This window comes from Melanerpes formicivorus, unplaced genomic scaffold (assembly GCF_026170545.1).
Source record: "Melanerpes formicivorus ecotype bairdi unplaced genomic scaffold, bMelFor1.0.p_v2 SCAF_5, whole genome shotgun sequence".
In the NCBI taxonomy this organism is placed as follows: domain Eukaryota; kingdom Metazoa; phylum Chordata; class Aves; order Piciformes; family Picidae; genus Melanerpes; species Melanerpes formicivorus.
In genome coordinates, this window is record NW_027142357.1 from 20,318,423 (window position 1) to 20,339,602 (window position 21,180).

Consider the following 21,180-nt stretch of genomic DNA (forward strand, 5'->3'; position numbering starts at 1 on the left):
TAGAAAACAACACAAAACTTCCCCTGGTCAAAAGACCAGGAAAGCCATTCCATTGCCCCCCGACCCCCTGTCCCAAGAGACAGAGGAGTGGAGAGAGAAGCAGTGGGTTAAACTTAGCCAGAGCCAGCCGAGAAGCAGGTTATCTCTCCCAAGCAAAGCAAAACAGCTGAGATCAGAAGAGAAGAGAAATGGGAAAAATTGTTATGGTACAGCTCCTCTTATTCCAGATATTTACTCAATGAATTTGTTTAGAATAATATTTTGTTTTCCTTTTTACACTCAATAGTGATTTATTTATATTTTTCTACTTTTCTGCTCAAAATCTGTAACTAAATATTAAAGGCATAGCCTAAAATCACCACACTGAGTGAAGCTTGCAGTTGAAAATACTTGCGTTTAGAATTACCATACCATGACAATGGTGGTGGTGGCAGTCCCAGAGCTACTCTCCTGATCCCACCTTTGTGTTATATGTGGAAACGGTGTCACTATGAAGCCTACAGCCTGTGTTTCGTTGTTGTGGGGGAGTTTTAATTTAAAATGAAAGCTTGTATTCTGCAGGATCTCAATATACCACATGGAATCCCATGCATCAGGCAGGCTAAATAGTGATCTGACTGTGCATCTAGTACCTTTGGCTCAGACTGAACAAATCCAGACACTTAGTACAGAAAGAACCAGATAAGTGCTTAATTTTGTAAAGGCAGTAAAAATATGTAATTTATTAATACTTTAAACTCAAATACACACAACAAGAAAACTTAAATGATTTCACACAAAACCAACAGAAGGATTTTAAGTGGTGCCATTTTCATACAACATATAAAATTTTTTCTTTACAGTTTTAAATACTTTGTTTAGTAACAGTCTGTATCAAAGTTGCATAGGTAAAACTATGTAAGACAGACTGCAGCCTATGGCAAATGATTAGGTTCACATCTTTTTCCTTGATGTCCAGTTGCTAGAGAAACAATGCTGCATCTAGCATTAGTGATGAGAAGGTGAATACATAAAAAAGCCATTATGGACTACAGACAAGTGTACAATGTTACAGAGTAAAAAAGAAATAAAACCTCATGTAGTAGTAGAAAATATATATTATTAAATCCTGCATGAAAAACAGTAGTTGACTAATTCATATGTATGAAGTTCCTAAATAACACCCCAATTGAAATCTCTGTAGTTCTTATGTCTTAAACATATTCAAAAATTCTCCCTCCTTTTTTACAAAACACTCTTTCTGTTTTTTCATGGCTCGAACATTCATCATCTTTTGCAGTACCGCAGACCATTTGGTAAACATAACAACTGAACCTCCTGTTAGGCTTCTGTTCTATATGTAATACAAGGTCTTTGTCAAAGTAAACTTCATGACTGTAAGTCTGAAATGAGAAAAAAAAATATGATTGCAGTCTCCATTTCCACAACTTGCTAGCACCTATACTATTTTCCTTAAGAGAAAAAAAGTACTTAACACTGGTGAGCTCCATGATCAGACTAGAATTTTGTGTAGATATGCACAGACTGCTTTTTCCAGGTAAAGGACAGAATTTTAAAACTTTTGAGAGGTTTCCCACAGGCCTGTTTTAGGAATCTAAGTGCAATTAAGAACATCTGATTTAAGATCCTATGTTGCCTATGCAGTCAATTATAAAAGAGGTGCCAAAAGGTGCTGCATGTTTCAGATTATCTGTTGGATGCCCGCCTAAACTTCAACCGTATGAACAGCCCATTCCATCTCTCCAAATACATGCAGTGAGGTCCATGCCTAATTCTATGCATGAGCTGTGCAAGTTAAGCTACTGAGACTACTTACAAGTTGTAAAGTTAAGCTGATGTAACTAGTCAGAGATTGAGTATCAAGTTCATAAATATTTCAGAAATACCTAAGGACAACCCCTCCCCCCAGCCAAAACCCCAAATAAATCACCAACAACAAAAAACTAATCTTAATTTCAAATCATGGAGATTTTCAGGGAAATGAACTACTGTCTGATGGAATACTTAGTTTTTTTGAGTTACTATTATTTTCTACAAATCTCATCCATTTGGCAACACTATTTATGTATGTGTTTCAAATCTGAACAAAACCAGTAGGTAAATGGGTATGGGGAAGTCTTAGTGTAAACAAAAGACAGGAATTCTCACCACATCCCAGGACTCCAGAAATGGAATACTCTTAAGTAGAATCCCATGTTCATTACAATGAATGTCAAGGTGAGCTCTTCCATCAGCTCCTATTTGAGTAACTGCCACAGTGGATAACAAATCCAATTCATCTTCATAATCCACAATTTTGAATGTCTTAGGAAAAACAAAATCTCAGGTTTACATATCAAACAAATTCACATTCCCCTCTACCTAAACTGCATAGCTCTTTTTTGTTGAGGTAAAAGCAAAATAATAAAAATTGTAATTCCAAGTCTTTTCAGCCTGATACCCAAACAAGCCTATTTTTCAGCACAAGTTGTCCCATGTATTTCAACAAAGTTCCTTAAGACAGAAGAAAGTGATATGCTAAACAATCCTAACATGCAAGTAGATGTATTTTATAAATATCACATAAAAAATGAAGTACTTCAAAAGTGGCAGAAGAAACATTGAAACTCCATACTCTTTCTTGAAGAATGCATGATAAAGACAGTATAGCTTGAAGCCATTACTGGTTTTGAGGGGATGGGTATGTTACAGCAGTTCTATTCACACAAACTGTATGCTCTGTTCCAAGCTCCCTCTCACTCCACAGAGTGAGACTGAAGAACTGAGACCAAACAGTGAAGATTGTTACCTGACTTGCCTCTGTCTCACTGGGCATGAGCCTGGAAACATACTCTAAGTTCAAGGCAGTCTTTTCCTTCCCTGATGGAAAAATATCTATTGGAATTACAAATCAAGTGTAGCAGCAGGGGGGGGAAAAAAAGGCAAAAAAGCCACCTTTTTTTTTTTAAAGTGGATAGAAATGAACTGCAGACGTTCAGGGTCTGTCCTGTATTTTCACCAAACTTATTTCCTTAGAAAAAAAGAATAGAAATGACTGCCAGAAACTGATGAATTTTAACTGTTGTGCTTATGCAAATTACAGCTCCAGCTCTAGACAGAGAGCTAAAATAGTCATCTTCATAACCTTTTGAAGACTCAATACAAAATAATGCAGTGTTTTCACACTCATGGAAGCAATTACTTAAAGTTTTTAATACCTTATCCTACAATCTAATCAAAGTAATTGGGGCACAAAAATATAAATATATTAAAGACTAGAGAAATCTGAAGCAGATTAAAAAAGAAGTATGTTTCTTTGATACTTCTAAAGCATTTTATGAAATAAAGGAGATGGCTGGACAGAATAGCTTTGTCACATTAACATCTCATTTCTGTGCCACTGAAGTATCATGAGGCGTAAGATCAGTTCTTAAAAGACTATCCAAAGCTAATATATCAACTAATAAGAAAAAACAGAAAGTGAGGGGAAATGAATCAGAAGACAAAGACAGCCACAGAAGAGGAATAAACAGCTCAAAGATTAACACAGCTAATTGTTACAGCCACTGAACCTGAGACAAGCATGACTTCTGGCTAGCTAAACATCTCAATTCATTAATTGCTCTTCCTCAACTACATCAGTTACCTCTTGTTCTGGGTCATCATCCAGCAAGTTAAAACGCTTTTTTACCACTCGACCGGAAGCTGTTACAGTAACAGTGTTGTTCACCTTTGGACAAAAAGGAAAAAAGTTACTGTAGACTGTGGAGCATTTTAGTTTCCTCTTATCTATTGGACAATATATTTATATTCTGTTTTTTGCTCTCTGACCTTGTGTTAATATCTCTGACCTTATTTTACTCATTAGCTATTGTTATGGGAACCACAGAGTATGGTCCTCCAAAGACTAGATAGCCCAGCAGGTGGTCCAGAAAGTGTAATCTATGTTATTTTATTCCCATAAGTCTACAACCCCTTTATAAGTGAGCATTTCTATCTGTTCTGCCTTTTTCCTCTCTCTGCTGTCTTCTGAGCACGCCAAGCTTTTCTCTCTGGCATTTTCTTAAGGATGTTGAGGCTTTCAGCCTTGAGTGGCCTGGCTAATATTTTTGCTTCATAGTTTGGGCTTGGTTGGTGGGGGGACGCAGGGAGGTACTGGGGGGGCATTGAGGACTTGGAAGGTTCTGGCCTAGTGAGATTTTGGAAAAAGCCCAGGTTGGAGAGAAATGGACTGAGGCAAATATGAATTTTTGTGTATTTTAGAACAGAAGTAATTTTTTAAAAAATGTTTTTGTACTACTGTACAGAGTTGTGAAGAGTACTTCCATTTAAATTTCCAGTTCTTTCCAATCCTGTGTGGAGTGTTTTTCTTTTACTCCTTTGGGGAGAGGTAAAAGAGTTTCTGTCCACTCAAGACAGATACACATGGCCTTAATGCTGCTAGCTCTTCTTTATGAGGGTTCATGAACTCAGGGTCTTTAGATGAGATATTATTGATGTTCACTCATATTCAGTTCTGCAGGAGTGGCAAAGGTTCTCCACCATCATAATTTTTAGAACCAAAGTGACAGGTGCCAAAACACTGGAATGAGAATTAAGACAGCCTTAAACTCTTACTTCCAGAAGATGCATCTTTAAACCGCTGCAGCTGTTTTCACTAAACTTACCACAGACTCACTTTTGTTGAAAGAGACCTTTCCATCAAGTCCAACCATTAACCAAACACTGCCAAATCCACCACTAAACCATGTCCCTCAGCACCACATCTACAAGTCTTTCACATCCCTCTGGGGACAGTGACAGCCCTAGTCCTGCTGAGCGCACCATGTTTGTTACAAGCTGTGATCTTGTTGGCCACTTTACCCATCAGGGCACACTGCTGGGTCACACTCAGCCAGCTGTTGACCAGCAGATCCAAATCCTTTTCTGCTAGGCAGCTTTCCAGCCATTCAGCCCCAAGTCTGCATGGGATTGTTGTGACACAGGTGCAGGACCTGGCTTTGCGGAACCTCTTAAAACTGACCTCAGCCCATCAATTCAGCCTGTCCGGGACCCTCTGCAGAGCCTTATGACCCTCAAGCAGAAACATTCAAAACTGGGGTATCAGTGTCTAAATGATTAATTTAAAAGGAAAAGCCACAGCAGAAACAGAACACCTATTTATTTGCTCTAACCACAGCAGGAGTCACCTAAACAAACCCTTAGAAAAAGAAATTGTATGTTGTTAGATGACAAAGCTCATCCCTTCAATGGAAATTTTACTCCTGATTTAAGGTAGATTATTGATACACAAACTTTTCTGTTGCAGAAGCTTCAAAATTGGTATTGCTATTTCCAGGGACTTTACTATATTTATAAATTATAAACGTTTACTTTTATGTAAGACATAACTTTGTATGCTGATGCAAAACTACAGTTCCAGGCACTGCCAAAAGACTTTCTCCATGAAGTGTGGTCTTTAATTTATTTGACATTTAAATTATCTTTGTGATTTTCTATCACAAAAGACATCATGAAACAACCAAGGTGATTTAACAGCACATTATACCATGAGGTTTAGATCATCCCCTCACCACTTAGTTCAAACTTTCTGCACTCTCCTGATTCACTGATGATTCAGTTCTGTTCTGTTCCAGTTCCAGTTCAGCTCTCTAAGCAAATATATGAGAAGAAGTCATATTTTCTGCTGGGTTATTACTCTGTTATTTTAGTGCACTGATTTGACTATGATTTGGTTAGATGAATGCCATATCTGTCACAAGAGAGTGACAGACTTACACAGCCAGGAAAATAAACAAGACTTTTGGAAGCAGTATATTGTCTTTGTTGCCTTACAAACACTCACCTCTAAGTTATGAGAGACTTAAAATATTTTTAGCATTTGTATGATCAACTTACCTTAACATTAGAGATGCACACAATTATCACTTGGTGGCACCTTCTTTTAAAGGAAATCTATGACTATCTTATAAGTATGCTTTGTATCAGTGATACACAGTTACATTGCACATCATAAAGCATGCTGAAATCTAAAGAAAAGACTGGATGTTCCAGAAAGCTATCCTGAAAGCATAGCCGATTTCAACGTTTGTCTTATACAGCTCATAGTCCAATGAAAACATGGAATGTCCTTATATAAACTTTGAATTATGCCCATAAAACCCCATGAATTGCCCACAATCACACATTGTGATCTGACAGTAAACTCACACAGTTTTCTCTGTTAGTCACTATTGTAAAATCTTCTGCAACCTCCATTTGTTCTGTATTATTTATATCTTCCTTAAGCTTCAACACTCTACAAAAGAAACAGAAATTACAAAGTCCATAATGTATTCAAATCCACCTACTACAAGACTTCCATATTTATAATTTTGAAACATCAGCTATATTAAAACATCAGAAATAACTGAAATTGAAATAAAGTATTTTTGTAATTTATGGTTATGACTGAAAATTTAGCACAGTGGTCTTTAACACTTTTTGTATCACGATCTAGTGTTGCCTGCCAGCAATCGTATTCATCACAGAAATCTGAAGATATTTCTACCAGAACTTCTGATTCTGACAAATTAATTATAGTTCCTACAGCTTGGTGAGTGTTTTGTCCTGCAAACTAACAAAAGGCTGAATTTACGCAGTCATGCAACTTTTTCTCTAATGACAATAACATTTGAGAAAAAAAGGCTCATACTTTATCAAATTTGGTCCCACATGGATTATTCTGCCTGACATATCTGGATGGAAATATATCCAGTCTGGTTCCAGTGAACAGCATTTCATCTCCTGTATGCCATTTTTTGCCTGAAGAAGGAAGGAAAAGCTTAAAATATTAGTATTTTGAAAGCCTCACTTATCTATTTAAAGAGGAAATAAAGAGGAAATACAGAGCTCCTCTCCACATACCTTTAAAGGTGTTTAAGTATTGCTCATAATCATAACCAGAAAGAATGGCAGTGGAACAACAACATTAATACCAGTTCCAGTTCTTTAGATACTACTACTACAGAGTTCCAGTTCTCAAGATATTCCATGGAATAGTTTCAGCTCTTTTAATATGAAAAACAATGACCTTGTACCATAGCCATACATGGTTCTATCTCTCCTGAAACTAAGCAAAGATTTAGCCTACACTCTGCAAACTCTTCAGCAATTCCAGCATTTTTTAAAAGATAGGAGGTGCATAGGAAAAGCATTAGCATGAAATTTGACTTCAGCTCCAAATCTCAGTCTTAGCTTCTTTTGTGCAAACATTTGTGGAGCATGTAGGCCTGGTATAGCTTTTGATTGCGGCTGCAATCTTGGGATTTCAGCAGTGGTTTGTTGTTGTCAAATTTAGCAGACCATGGTCATTAAAATTTTCAAATGTATGAAACCATATAGAAAAATCAAGGTGAGAGAGGGTTGTACAAGTCCCTTTGAATCAAAATTGATCATCAGCTACATTTATGAAAGATTGTTTTGAAATATCAGATAGGTGTGGGATAATTGATTTTATCAGGCTAATAAAAGAGAAGAGGACTTTTAAAGAAGTTTTTTAGTGAAGAACCCTGAACTAACAGGCCTACATATTGCCTGTATTATAGAAGTGTCTTTGGGCCAAATCCAGACCCAAAATTAAAGCTGAGATGAAGAGCTCACACAAAAGATTGTATGATGAGTAGTACATAAACAGAAATAATTAGGAATGCTAGGTTAAACTGAGTAACAAACTCTTTCTAGGGAGAGAGAGAATGTACAAATCAGGAGTAAACTAAACCTTAAGGAAACTTATTCTGCAGTTTTTTAAAACTTAAAAAGTTACTTTATTCATGCCATTTGGTATGCTGACTAATCAGGCGTACATTAAGATGTCAGTGCAAGAAGTTAGGTAATGAGATTCTCCTTGAGCCTTAACCTTTAAGGTGGGAATACATTGCTGTGCAGCACTGAGAGTGCCACAGTTATATTGGAATGAGGATATATCAGAAGCAGTTCTAACTCAAAGAACATATTTGACATGACTCCACTGACAACAGATTTAACACTGCAGGGTTATCTCTGTGAAAGGACCACACTGCAAAACAGAAGTATTGTTACCACTAGTCAGAAGTGATAAAGACAAATGTGTTACACATGCATTTCAGAGAGGCAGCTATCTGAATATATTACCAAAGCATTGTCTTTCAGAGAACAAATATGGAAGATCCCTTTATGTTTCTTCTTGTTAGGTGTGATGATATAATGCCATGGGTAACCTCCAATTTGAAATGCATTCTCCAGAGAAGATGCTTCAAATAGCAAAGGTGGGGTACCTGCAAATATCCAGTAACATTAACACCATTAGTAGCAGAACAGTCATAAAAGCATTGATCTCTACAGTTCTAGATTTCAATAAAGCTATTCATTCCTCAGAACCTTTGAGAACTGATGCAAATATATTGTCTGTGATCTTTTTCTAACATCAGCTATTCTACCTGTCCTAGTGTCCAGGCAATTCCCCATAGCTGGTTACTGCCTTCTCAGATCTTCATGCTGAACTGCTCTTCTGATACCTTCAACTTACTTCATTTCAAATGAGCTGGACAAAAAGCATATCAAAAGGGTCATTATTCTTTTTGGAAAAACAGTGATGAATAGCTGGAAATGAGCTAACAGGAGGAATTTCAAATAACAGAATTAAGTGCATAAAGATGCTCAAATCTAAATATTCCTTCTCTTTTCATGTAATACAGCAAAATAGTGTGGACCACAATGAATCTAATCTGTAGCTGACTTAATAAAAATCATTAAAAATCTAGGATTTTTTGTAATTAATGGCAAAAGGTATGTAGTTTTCCCTTCAAGCTGAAGCACTGTGAGAAGAACAAAGTTCTTAGCAAGACTTCTGCATCCGAAAGGTTTCATCCAAATCTTGACTTATTCTTCTCCTGATCCAGATCCTAGCCAATCGGACTAAGATTTCACATGACATCAGAAATTATGATTACATAGTGCTTCTCTTTTCTTCATTTATGTTTACAACAACCTAGCCATTAAGATTGAAATAAATTAGTTCACTGCCCATGTAAATGAAGTCTTTCCAAAGCTGGAAAGCAGCTGTCTTCTAGTTGTCCATTGGACTAACATAAGAAATGGCAGGTTCTGCACAAGATTTAGCAAAGTACAGGTTGTAAAACCCAAGGCATTTGCTGTAAATGTAGAGAATATTGAAGATGGAAACATAAGCAGAGGATCTACTGATACTAAAATCTCTCAGAAAATTAAAAATGAGTCAATAAAATTTGTTAAAATTTTAGCCTATCAACTTTTTAAGTAAAGTATTGTAATGGGTTGGGGCAAACCCCCTCCCCACCACACGCAGAAATAACGACTCAAACAGATTGCAAAAGTGGTGGAGAGTTTAAATAGAGAACAGTGAGTGCGTGCAGAGAGCTAGAAACACAGTGACAAGGAGAACCCCAAAACAGACCCAGAAACATCTCATCCCCACCTGAGGGTGCACCCAAAACCGCCAGGGCTCCTCCTTCCCCCCCCCCCCCCCCCCCCACTACTAGGCTACTCTCAGCTGGCCAGATCTGAGACTGCCCGTCCCCCCATGGCCTTGGGCCTAACCAGGCCCATGGCCAGGAGATCTCTCCCCCAGTTACCGGGTGTCAGAGAGGAAAGGAAAGAGGAAGTGCCAGACCGCAATGTAAAATTCATAGTGGTGCAAGGGATCATGGTAGGAAATACATAATTTCCTGTGTCCACTCACTGGGCTGGAGTTCTGGACACAGGAAACACCCCTGTAGCAGAGGGCACCCAGCCCAAACTACGACAAGTATACATAGCCATTCTGGTAAATGGATGAAAAAGAGTTAAATGCTTTTCAAACATGCAAAAGTCCTAAGTAGTACAGGCTGCTGATACAACATGCCTTTCTTTTTTATGTTCATTTGGAAAAAAATTGCAAGACCAGCAACAGAGTGACTCTGCTGCTTCAACTCTCTCTTTCCTGCTATGTGTCACTTGCTCTTGTTGCTCAACACCTCCTGGTCTCATTGTTTCGAAGTCCTTTCTCTAGCACTGTTGGTTTTCAATGTCCAGCTGTTCTTTTCTGTTCACTTACTCTCCAGCCTTCAGCACTAGTAAGTATTTTCACTAAATGTAGAAAAATAACCAGAAAAAAAAAAAAGAAAGTATCTTCCAGTTTCTCTCCTCACCAGTCAATAGCTGTAAATTATGTGGTAGATACATGGTAGCCTGTAAGTTTTGATTGCCAAGTTCCTCTTGCGTACCTAGCACACCATAAAGCTGGCACTGTACTAACTGCCATTCCTTCAGGCAATTTCTGTAGGAAAGCTAGGACTAAATAAGCAAGAAAATGACACAGTTAGAATACAGTAAATACAGGCTTAAACTCTGTTGAAATCTTGCTCATTGAACAGTCAATCAGCCATCTGCTTCTTGAAAAAAAACCAGCTCAAAACCCACAGGAATGCAACTATCTGCAAAGAGCAGCCATGACAAACGTCTGACGTGAGTTCCAAACTTCCAAACCACAAATTCTTGAGTATGATTCAAGCTGAAAAATGTTTTCTCCAGTACATTGGTTTTAAATCTCAGAACTACAATGATGTGTAAGACACGAAAACAAATCTGGTACAGGCATCCTAAAGCTCCCTCAGTATGTTTTCCCAGGGGCCCCTACCATTAAGTTGTGGTTTTGCAGACTGAGACAGTAAGGAAAATTAGGAGAAATTTCCCTGTGCAGAATCTGAAATATCAATTATAGCAGCCTATCACTTAATTTTGATAAAACATTTCATTAGAACTGTCCTTATCCACTATGTAAGCCTGTATCTTACCTTTGGGTATTTCTTTCATTTATCTAAACATGATTTAGTTTGCCTGTTACTATCTGACACTGTTTGCAAACATAAAGATCAAAAGCATTTTTAATGTGGTCAATAAAAGCCATTTAATATGAAAACATTCAAAATAAAAGAAATCAAAGCATGAATTATTTGATATTGGTGAAACCTACCAACTTTTTTTTCTCCTAATTCCTTAAGTGTGAACTTGTGAGAATGTATTCTTAAATTATAAAAAAAAAAAACTAAAAAAATTTAAAAAATCCTCAGGCTTTTGTTATTCATTAAGATGCTTAGCAGCAAATGCACCAACAGAAATTATGGTTTGGTTTCAGAGAAATTAAAGATATTACATGAAGCAGAACATTCTTAAGTTAATGATTTGAGGCTAAAAATTACTTTTTAATAGCTTTTTTTTCCTCCTCAGGAATTAATTTTATTGAGACTGGCACATTTCTGACAATTTGGAATTATCAAAATACAATTTGGACAAATTGCATTCAGTCTCTTTGAACTCCCTTTGCCAGTTAGATTAAATGTTCTAACATCTTTTGCTTACATACTGTATACTGTTTCTGAGATGTTAACAGCTGTCCTAGCCCTTCCTCTTTCCCAAGAGCAGTTGTACCTCAAAAAATAAGGAAGGGGGTTCCACTATATGCTTATAAAGTTTTTCAAATAGCTTAGCTGCTGTACCAGTTCTCTAGGTAAACCCTATGTAATTATTTCCAACCAAAGCACATTTTTACAGTGAGGTAAACACAGAAATAATACAGCTACAGCACAATACAGCAATTTTTAAGGTTTTCTTGAAGTTAAGTCATAACTAATCCATAAAAGCCACCAAGATAATACAAAGATCATAAATACCTGTTATTTTAATGTTATGCGGAAGACCGAAAGGATACTTTCCTACGACTCCTGCTTGACCATTCCAATTGAATTCATGTCCCAAATCCAATGGCTGTTCCATGAACTAAAATAACATTGGAAAAAAATCGCTTTATTGAGGCTTTTTTACTTGCTGTTTAATTTTATGGCTCTATTCCTGCTGCATTATTTATCTTGTTAGGTACTGCTTGAAGTGTTAGTTTTGAATTAATGTCTGATTTTTGACTGGATGAACAGAAACTCAAAAATCTTACTGTGATTCTGTTTCAGATCAGTTTCCAGTGTTTTGCCTTAGCACTTGCTTATAACTTACAGACAAGGTGTGTAAAGCAGAGCACACCCTGGTCTAGCATTTACGTAGCTCCTCCCTGAATGCACTGAAGTGCCTGTCTGACTCTCATCTCCTATGTTTTGCTACATGTAACTGGTGGGTGTACTGTGTGTACCTATTTTCATCTTCTAACTGTAAACAGATCAAGGCAAGAACTCTATCCTTTGGCATATTCCATGTGTATCTATGTGGCATTTATGTTTTGTTGCACCAAAAGAACATGGACTGTGTGAAAAATTTTGGTTTTCATTACCTGTTCCAAGATGGTCTGGAAGTTATAGAGCCTAACCAGACCCATGCTATACATTACAATCAGGATCCCATTAGAGACAGCAACATCTGTCACACTATTACCAAATATCTGGAAAAAAGCACACTATTAGCGAAGAAATAATTGAGAGACAATGCAAAATACTGACAGTGCATCCTCAATTTTGCAGTGCTTCAGTTGTTACTTCTGACCAAATTTTATGACCAATGGTTTGGTTCCTGAAGTTTTCTGTATTACTTTTCACTGCAGAACACCTGAGGTTAGGTAAGTTGTATTCTACAAACAGACTAATTCTTTAGTCGAGTCTCAGTCTATAAGGACATCATTTTACCCAGTTATTATCATACATGAATAGATTATATTACCTAGCATCCTAAAGGAATGTTAGCTAAGCTAACAACTCAATGTAGAAGTACTGATTTCAGATCTTCTGTTCTTTCTTCATCACCAGAGTAAAATACTAATCATGGCTCTACGACTTGAGTACAGCTGTACTTAAATTGCATTATCCAGCTGTCACAGTACAGAACTCTCTCTGAATTCAAATCATGCAGTAGTAATTTGTGCCATTGTCACTGAGAAAAACCAACAAACTAATTTTTAATATTTAGTGAATAGCATGCTGAGTTTTTAAACTTTTTAAAATAGAGATGCTTGGAAGTGTAGAATTTTCATTTCTTTAATCTGAATCACTATGTGAAAAAGCAAGTAAAATAGGGTGGATGAAAAGCCAGACATGAGCTGGCAATGTGTGTTTGCAGCCTTGCAGCCTAGAAGGCAAATCATATCCTGGGCTGCATCAAATTAAATGTGGCCAGCAGGTCTAGGGAGGTGATTCTGCTCCTCTACTCCGCTCTGGTGAGACTGCCTGGAGTACTGCATCCATCTCTGGAGTCCTCAGCACAAGGACATTAACCTGTTGGAGCTGGGTCCAGAAGAGGTCACAAAAATGGTCTGGAGCACCCCTCCTATGAGGATGAGCTGAGGGAGTTGTGGCTGTTCAGCCTGGAGAAAAGGCAGCTGCAGGGGGACCTTATTGCGGCCTTTCAGTACTTAAAGGGGGCCTATAAGAAAGATAGGGACAATCTTCTTAGTAAAGGGGCAATGGTTTTAAACTAAGAGGGGAAATTTAGACAAGATACAAGACAGAACTGGTTTAAAATGAGAGTAGGGAAACACTGTAACAGGTTAACCAGCAAGGAGGTAGATGCCCCATCTCAGCAAACATCCCAGGTCAGGGTGGACAGGGATCTGAGCAACCTGATATAGTTAAAGATGTTCCTGCTCACTGCAGAGGCAGGTTGGACTAGATGACCTTTAAAGATCCCTTCCAACCTAAAATTACTCTATGATTCCACTGATCTATACCAGGCTTAGCATTCACTGTTTGCTTCCTCTGTTGGCTGTATTCTCAAATCCCAGATTCTGCCCTGATGTTATTCCTAGCTGTAAGAATTACTCTGGCAAGTACTCAGTACAGGCCCAACTGACAAAGTACTTCTTTAGATTTTTCACCTGCTATGACCATGATGAATCTGGCATGCCATTCCTAACTACACTGAGAATACCTTTGACACTGGTAATATTTTTCCAGTCTTAAATACTAATTTTGAACAGAACAATACACAGTAGCCCTAAACTTTAACAATCATAAATGAAAATATGTTTAACTGCACTCCCTCACTTGTCAGCTCAATCTCAATTACAGCGTCAACCCACTAATAGCTCTCAACATCAAATGAGACTGTATCTCAGAGAGTTTGCATGTTTGTACTGTTCCATTTATAAGTTGTATCCAGAGCTCTCTTGCCTTAAAATAGACACTTTTTTCCACCAGAACAGTAAAACTTGCCATCTGGCTTGAGTTTTCTTTACATACATATATATATATAATTTACAGATCACAAAACAACCTCAGAAAGGTGGTTTGCTCATGACTAATAAAGCAAGACACGTATCTATTCAAAATGCATAATCAGTGATAACACAAGTTTGAAACATTTGTAACTGCACATAGAATTCATAAGACTATTACCAGTGGTTGGTCAGAAGTACATCTGTCTTTTTTTAGAGGTAAAAAGAAATCTGGAAACACTTTAGGATTACCTAATTCTTACTATTGCTATAGATAAAACTAAAGTCCTTCTACATGTTGAAGACTAATTGAATAGCAGAATGCATTTGTATTTTCTCTTCTGGTCATTTGAATTAAGAACCATCTCCTCAGCACTCCTATTAGACATAAGAACACTACTACTAACTAAAGTTTCAGGACACTATGCTTTCACAAACTCTGACTCCTGAAATCTTGGGACAAACCTGTGTAAACTATGCTGCTCACACAACTACAGTACAGCTCATGACTAGCAGAGGATTTAACTCACCTTTTTGTTTATTTCTAGCATTCCAATGAAAGAAAGAGGCAAAACTTGGAATACAGCAAGATAGAACAATACAGACTCTTGGATACCTGCCTGGGAAGGAACAACAACAGTGAATATACTTACTATACTTGAGGTATCTATTTAAAGTAAGAAATGGTAATCTAGTATAATAACAAAGCATAATATCTCCATCTCTATCCCTGTAAATTTGTTTTTTTCATCAATTTTGTAAAAGTTTAAGAATTGCAGTGCATTAACAAACTTACCTGCCGTGCTGCTGCAGGGAGCTTATTCTGAGCTGACTTCACAACCATTACCTCTTGAGGAGTATCCCAGCTCAGATATCTGTATGTGACAAGAAAGGCTTATCTTGATCATTTCAAAATAATAATAAACAAATTACTTCACATAAATTACAATCTACTATAACTACACAAATCTGTGTTCAGACAAACTTTTCAGTATCTGATTTGGGAGGGGTGCCTGAGATGTTTGTTGTTTGCAATAATGCAAACCCCACAGAACTAGGAATGGCTTAATTCATACTGGATTGTGATAAAAATTCAGAAAGCAGAACATTCATTATCTTTTCTCCTTCCCTTTACAAACCACTGCTTTCTTATCCTTTGGCTTAAACAAAATAGTATCTTCTGAGAACTCAGAAAAACCCCAACAGTTTCCTAGAAGCAGTAACTGCTCTGCTTTTAAAGTGCAAAATGGTTACCCTGTGAAACGGTTGCAAGTTAAAAATAGCTTAGATGTATTTCTCGTGTTTTATGAGCTTCGTTTGCCAAGGTCCTCTCCTAGCAGACTGCTATCGCAATATTAAAGGCTGTAAAATTGTCAGAGAAACCAATTGCAGCCTAATTTTTGTGGGCTTTGTGGAACTTGATAGCAAATTTGAGACCGTAATACTTAAGCTGCTGAAATTCTTCCATAGAAAAGAGCATGCAGGAAGAGAACTCCAGGTAATGTCCTAGGCTAACAAACCTTGAGTCAGCCATAGGATAGTACTAAAATAAACACATTTTTTCTCCAGTATAGTACTAATGATTCCTAATTAGATAAAGCCTAGTCAAAGTTTAATACCTGAATTTACAATAGGAATCAGCAAGGTATATCTTTTGCAGTATTTCTCCACTATCAGCAGAGAGACGTAGAAGCCAGTTCCGCACTGTCAACACTATGAGGGAAGATTTATAGTCTGATGGACTTGGCAGCATTTCCCCCTACATAACAAGAGATTATCAGAAAAAAGTTTTTACAAGGAAGATACATAACATTTTGACATAGTAACTTGAAAACAAAAATCAACATACATTCCTCAAAAACTAAAGGTGGAGAGCTGCCCACTAATCACATCAGAAACTCTTAAGTTCTTCTCTGTGCTAAGTAGTCATTTGATTACTACATAAATAATCTGTTGTCACGCTTTTTGTAAGACAGTTACTTCTTCTAGAAAAGACACCTTTTAAAACTTCCTTGCCTTGCAAAAATGAAGTGTAGCCATTTATCAGTCAAATTGATACCAGTCTTGAAGAGACTAAGTATTGCAGAATATGACATTTGGTGGTAACTCAACAGTCCCAGAGGTCCCAAATGACTGGAAACTGGCCAGCGTGATGCCCATCCACAAGAAGGGCCAGTTGGATGAACCAGGGAATTACAGACCTGTCAGCCTGACCTGTGACAGGCAAGATTATGGAACAGGTCATCTTGAGTGGAATCACACAGCACTTACAGGATGGCCAAGGGATCAGGCCCAGCCACCATGGATTTAGGAGGGACCTCACCAACCTGACCTCCTTCTATGATCAGGTGACCCACTTGGTAGATGTGGGGAAGGCTGTGGATGTAGTCTACCTGGACTTCAGCAAGGCCTTTGACACCGTCCCCCACAGCAAACTCCTGGCCAAGCTGTCAGCCCGTGGCTTGGACAGCAGCACTCTGTGCTGGGTTAGGAACTGGCTAGAGAGCCGAGCCCAGAGAGTGGTGGTGAACAGTGCCACATCCAGCTGACATCCAGTCACTAGTGGTGTCCCCCAGGGATCAGTGCTGGGCCCCATCCTGTTCAAAATCTTTGTTGATGATCTGGATGAGGGGATTGAGTCCATCAGTAAATTTGCAGATGACACCAAGCTGGGGGCAGGTGTGGATCAGTTAGAGGATAGGAGAGCTCTGCAGAGGGACCTTGACAGGCTGGACAGATGGGCAGAGTCCAGTGGCATGAGATTTAACACATCTAAGTGCCAGGCTCTACACACTGGCCACAACAACCCCATGCAGTGCTACAGGCTGGGGTCAGAGTGGCTGGAGAGCAGCCAGGCAGAAAGGGACCTGGGGGTACTGGTTGATAGACGCTGAACATGAGCCAGCAGTGCCCAGGTGACCAAGAACGCCAATGGCATCCTGGCCTGTATCAGGAATAGTGGGGCCAGCAGGAGTAGGGAGGTCATTCTGCCCCTGTACACTGCACGAGTTAGGCCACACCTTGAGTACTGTGTCCAGTTCTGGGCCCCTCAGTTTAGGAAAGATGTTGAGTTGCTGGAACCTGTCCAGAGAAAGGCAACAAAACTGGTGAGGGGTTTGGAGCACAAGCCCTATGGGGGGAGGCTGAGGGAGCTGGGGTTGCTTAGCCTCGAGAAGAGGAGGCTCAGGGGAGACCTTATTGCTCTCTACAACTACCTGAAGGGAGGTTGTAGCCAGGTGGGGGTTGGTCTCTCCTTCCAGGCAACCACCAACAGAACAAGAGGACACAGTCTCAAGCTGCACCAGGGGAGGTTAAGGCTGGATGTTAGGAAGAAATTCTTCACAGAAAGAGTGATTGGTCATTGGAATGGGCTACCTGGGCAGGTGGTGGAGTCACCATCATTGGAAGTGTTTAAGAAGAGATTGGATGGGGCACTTAGTTCTATGGTTTAGTTGATTAGATGGTGTTGGACTTGATTAGATAGGTTGGACTTGATGATCTCAAAGGTCTTTTCCGACCTGATTTATTCTGTATTCTGTACTCAGTACTTTCTAAGAATGGTATTCACACAGCCTTATTTTTAGACAGCTCAAGGATGGGACCAATATTTCTAAGATTTGTGGAGAGAGGATGAGAGAAAACCTCCACAAGGAGGAAGGAAAGCATAGCAGCTTTTGGCCAGAGTTGATTTGTTGAGTCCTCAGGTTTTCTGCACAACAAAGTTCTAGTAATAAATATCTTACCAACGGGCATTCCAATAATAAAGCATCTTCTATTTTTTCTGACTTAGAACACTTTGGCTTTTGATAAAGTATTCTTGGTTCTTGTGCAATGCTGAAGAAAATGATAGTCAATCATTAGTCAACTTTACAAACTATTTTGTATCAATAAGTCATTTCATACAGTTTCATGGCAGGTCAGAAATCTAAATATCTTATTTTGACTTTGTAAATATAACCTGAAATTGCTCACAAAATCAGGTCCAATAAACAACAGTCTGTATAACATAGTATTTAGAAGCTAAACTTTGCTATGTTTTGTGGTTTGATGTTGTGGGTTTGTTGGTTTTGGTTGGTTGGTTTTCAGGGTTTTTTTTGGGCATGCTATTGTTTTTAAATTACAAACCTAACAGTAACATTCATACTTCAGTGATACACATCAAAATGAACACCTATTTCAGAAACAGACAATCATTCTGGAACCTTCCCCTCTAGCTCTTCCTGTGTTGCCTTTCAGAATATAAAGGTGTGGCATTATGTACAAGTATTTTGAGAAAGAACAAACCAACCAACCAACCAACCCCTACTACTAGAATAAAAGCTTCATACTGTGCACAAGTTTTCCCCTCAGGAAAAGGTTAAGTCAAAAATAAACCTGAAATATGTTCGACAGTTTAACCCAGTACTGGAAAGCAGTCAATACAGGAATAAAACACGGCTAAGTAGATTTAGATCTCTGCTGTAAGTGATAGATTAATTTAATTAACTCTCAGTGGTTTGCACTGACAGATTAATTTGTCTTTCATGTACATTATGACACTGTCTCAAAACTGTTCTGACCATAATTTATTCAGCAATGGAGTTTTTCAAGTCCCTGATACTTCCCACAAGAGGAATGGGCAAGGACAAGGTCTGGTGCCCCCAGGACCCTGCCCGGTGCTGCCTCCTAAGCTGTCTCTGCAGCTGATCATGAAATAGAAGAGTACAACAGATCAGAGAACGATCTGCAAAATACACTAACAAAACCCAGCTACATGCTGTACATCAAATGAACAATGGTTCACTGTTTAACACAGAATTCACATAGTATCAAGACTGATTTTGTGACACATTCTTTAGCACACTGATAGTTACAAGATCACAAAGAACTACTGTAAATTTGGCTTTTTAGTGCAAAATTACAAAACGGTGATAATCTTTCACTCCTACTAAAGTGCTCTGTCAGCTGAAATTATACAGCATCGGTAAGATCACTTCCTTTCACCAAAGCAGGTGTCATGTTAAGACACAGTGGCATCTATTTTGATGCCATTGTGTCTTTTTTTGATGAGTAAAATTAGTGATGTATCTAAACTAGAATCACACTCATAAAACTATAAGCCAGGGTAAATTTAAATTGTTAATTTATTACCTGCTAATGCAGCACTGGTAATTGTCTAAGTAAATTCTTCCTCTTTCATATGCAATAGGAGATGCAGAATGAGTAGTCCAAACATTCTTGAATTCAGTACTTTCCTAAAACAGACAATGGTTGTAATGGTGACAGTTTTTGTAACAAATCTTGCTTTTGGGAAATATTTTATTTTGCTCCTGCATCATAATAACTTACTTTACTTGAATCTCTGCTGTTGAATACATAAATACAACTCTTACAAAGATATATTAACTATTATGAACATCATAAGTAATGACTGTCATTAACTTGCCTGCATTGTAATAGAAACTGGCAACTTTAATAACAACTCTTAAAATCAAGGAGAAAATTCTCCAGTATTCATATGTACACAACTTTTATATACAATGAATTGAATTTACTGCACATCTGACTCCGTTCTGCTGGTGGTGTTTTGTGTGAAAGGCAGAAAAATCTGTTCACTGTTACTTGCAACATATGCCTTAAATGTTAATGGGGTGAACTGATCAGTTTCTTGCACGCATTGGAGACATCAGGAGCATTATACCATGCACCAAGGCTTCAGTCTTACAAAACAAAAATAAAAATCAAAGTGTTACACTAACACTTTAGCTGACTTCCACTAAAAGTATTTTTAATGTAACAGTCCATCCTCCTCCACACATTCAGTATCAACACGTTTCTAACAACTACTGCATGAGAGTGCTAACGGTTGTGATAAAAAAATCAAGTTCACTTTAGTCGGTAATTGGTTTAATTCCTATTTTTTCTGTAACATAAATGTCACTGACACATTAAGGGTATGTTTATCTGAGGACATCTGCTGATTATTTATCTTGAGAACTCCAATCAAATTTAAGTGATACTCCCTATAACACTATGGATTTAATATTGATACTAACTTAGGCAAAGTAAGTGATTTCATAATAGGCTATTGCTAGCACAATTATTGGACTTGCAGGTGCTTCAGTTTTTCCACAGTATAGTCCTATATACACTACTGGGCCTCATGAAATAAACGTAACCGTTTTTAAGTCTCTACAGCAGAGCTGCCTTTTTTTCCCCCTCGCCAAACTTGTTGGTCAGCGTGACCATGGCCTTCTCAAACACCTGGGTTGAGGACTGGCTTTCAGGTCACCCCGGTTGAAAGCCAACACACGCAGAGGTTCAGCCAGCTCCAGAAAGCATTACCTGACATATTATCTTTCTCAGGAGTCCCAAGTTTTTCCTGTGGCTGACACCAGCGTCTCTGGCAAAAAAGCCGTGGGCCCTGCGGGTAAGGAACCGATAGACGTTGTGATCCCTTAGGGCCCGAGAAGCGGTTGGGGCGGCTGTCTGCGGGCACATGTCTGGGCCCCAGCGCAAGCTCGCCTATCTCCCCAGATTCTGGTTGGCCTGGCCCTGTCCCGCCAGGCGAAAGGTGAAGCGAAGCAGCAAAAGGCGGGCGCAGTCCTTCACTGAGTCCAAAGAGACGCAGACCGCGACCTTCCCATGGGACCACGGCAGCCACAGCCCCACCGTCGCGAGGCGGGACCAGTACGCCGCGCTCCGTAGACACCCACAGGACTGGGTACACACCACGTCTCCCCTGCCACCACAGAGATGAATTACCGCAAATACCCAGCGACAGCAAACCTCTGTTGCCCCGCAGCCCGCTGGGTACTGTAGTTTTCGCAGGCTGCATTCTGCGGCGCGCCTGGACCACATCTCCCACCATGCCGCGTGGCAGGCCGGGCTGTAGTTGTGCTACAGCGGCCGGGCCGGGTCGGACTGGGTTTCAGATCGCGTGGGTGCCAGCGGGCGGGAGTTGGGAGTGCTGCGGCGTTGCCGAGGGTGAAACGCTGCACGGAGGACCGCGGGGCAGGAGGAGGGTCGCTGCGCAGAGG

General features: G+C 39.0%; 2 protein-coding genes across 9 annotated transcripts in view; one reads left to right on the forward strand and one right to left on the reverse strand.

The window, feature by feature from the left end:
- The window catches only part of METTL8 (methyltransferase 8, tRNA N3-cytidine), an 85,999-nt gene that overhangs the window by 34,470 nt on the left and 30,349 nt on the right, over positions 1 to 21,180 (forward strand). The window contains exons 1-2 of one of the 7 annotated variants that reach the window (XM_068138606.1): positions 12,511 to 12,571; positions 14,710 to 14,824. Coding sequence is in view for 4 of the 7 variants with exons in the window: in XM_068138607.1 (XP_067994708.1) it covers positions 21,010 to 21,179 (170 nt within the window). In the remaining 3 variants the exon portion in view is untranslated. Of the gene's footprint in view, positions 1 to 12,510; positions 12,572 to 14,709; positions 14,825 to 20,925; position 21,180 lie in introns of those variants that run through there. The other 6 variants (XM_068138604.1, XM_068138607.1, XM_068138599.1 and 3 more) reach the window with 6 other exon arrangements.
- Positions 102 to 21,021, reverse strand: DCAF17 (DDB1 and CUL4 associated factor 17). 2 transcript variants are annotated; one of them, XM_068138595.1, is made up of 14 exons: positions 20,486 to 21,021; positions 19,292 to 19,395; positions 17,905 to 17,995; positions 15,781 to 15,920; positions 14,958 to 15,036; positions 14,692 to 14,781; positions 12,290 to 12,412; positions 11,685 to 11,790; positions 8,131 to 8,273; positions 6,674 to 6,783; positions 6,190 to 6,277; positions 3,626 to 3,709; positions 2,149 to 2,304; positions 102 to 1,382 (listed from the first exon to the last, which is right to left on the reverse strand). In XM_068138595.1, exons 1-14 carry the CDS (start codon positions 20,639 to 20,641, stop codon positions 1,194 to 1,196), a joined length of 1,659 nt encoding a protein of 552 aa, XP_067994696.1. In that variant the 5' UTR covers positions 20,642 to 21,021; the 3' UTR covers positions 102 to 1,193. The 2 variants fall into 2 exon arrangements, with proteins under 2 accessions (XP_067994696.1, XP_067994697.1); XM_068138596.1 differs by having other exon boundaries at positions 12,290 to 12,397; positions 20,486 to 21,016.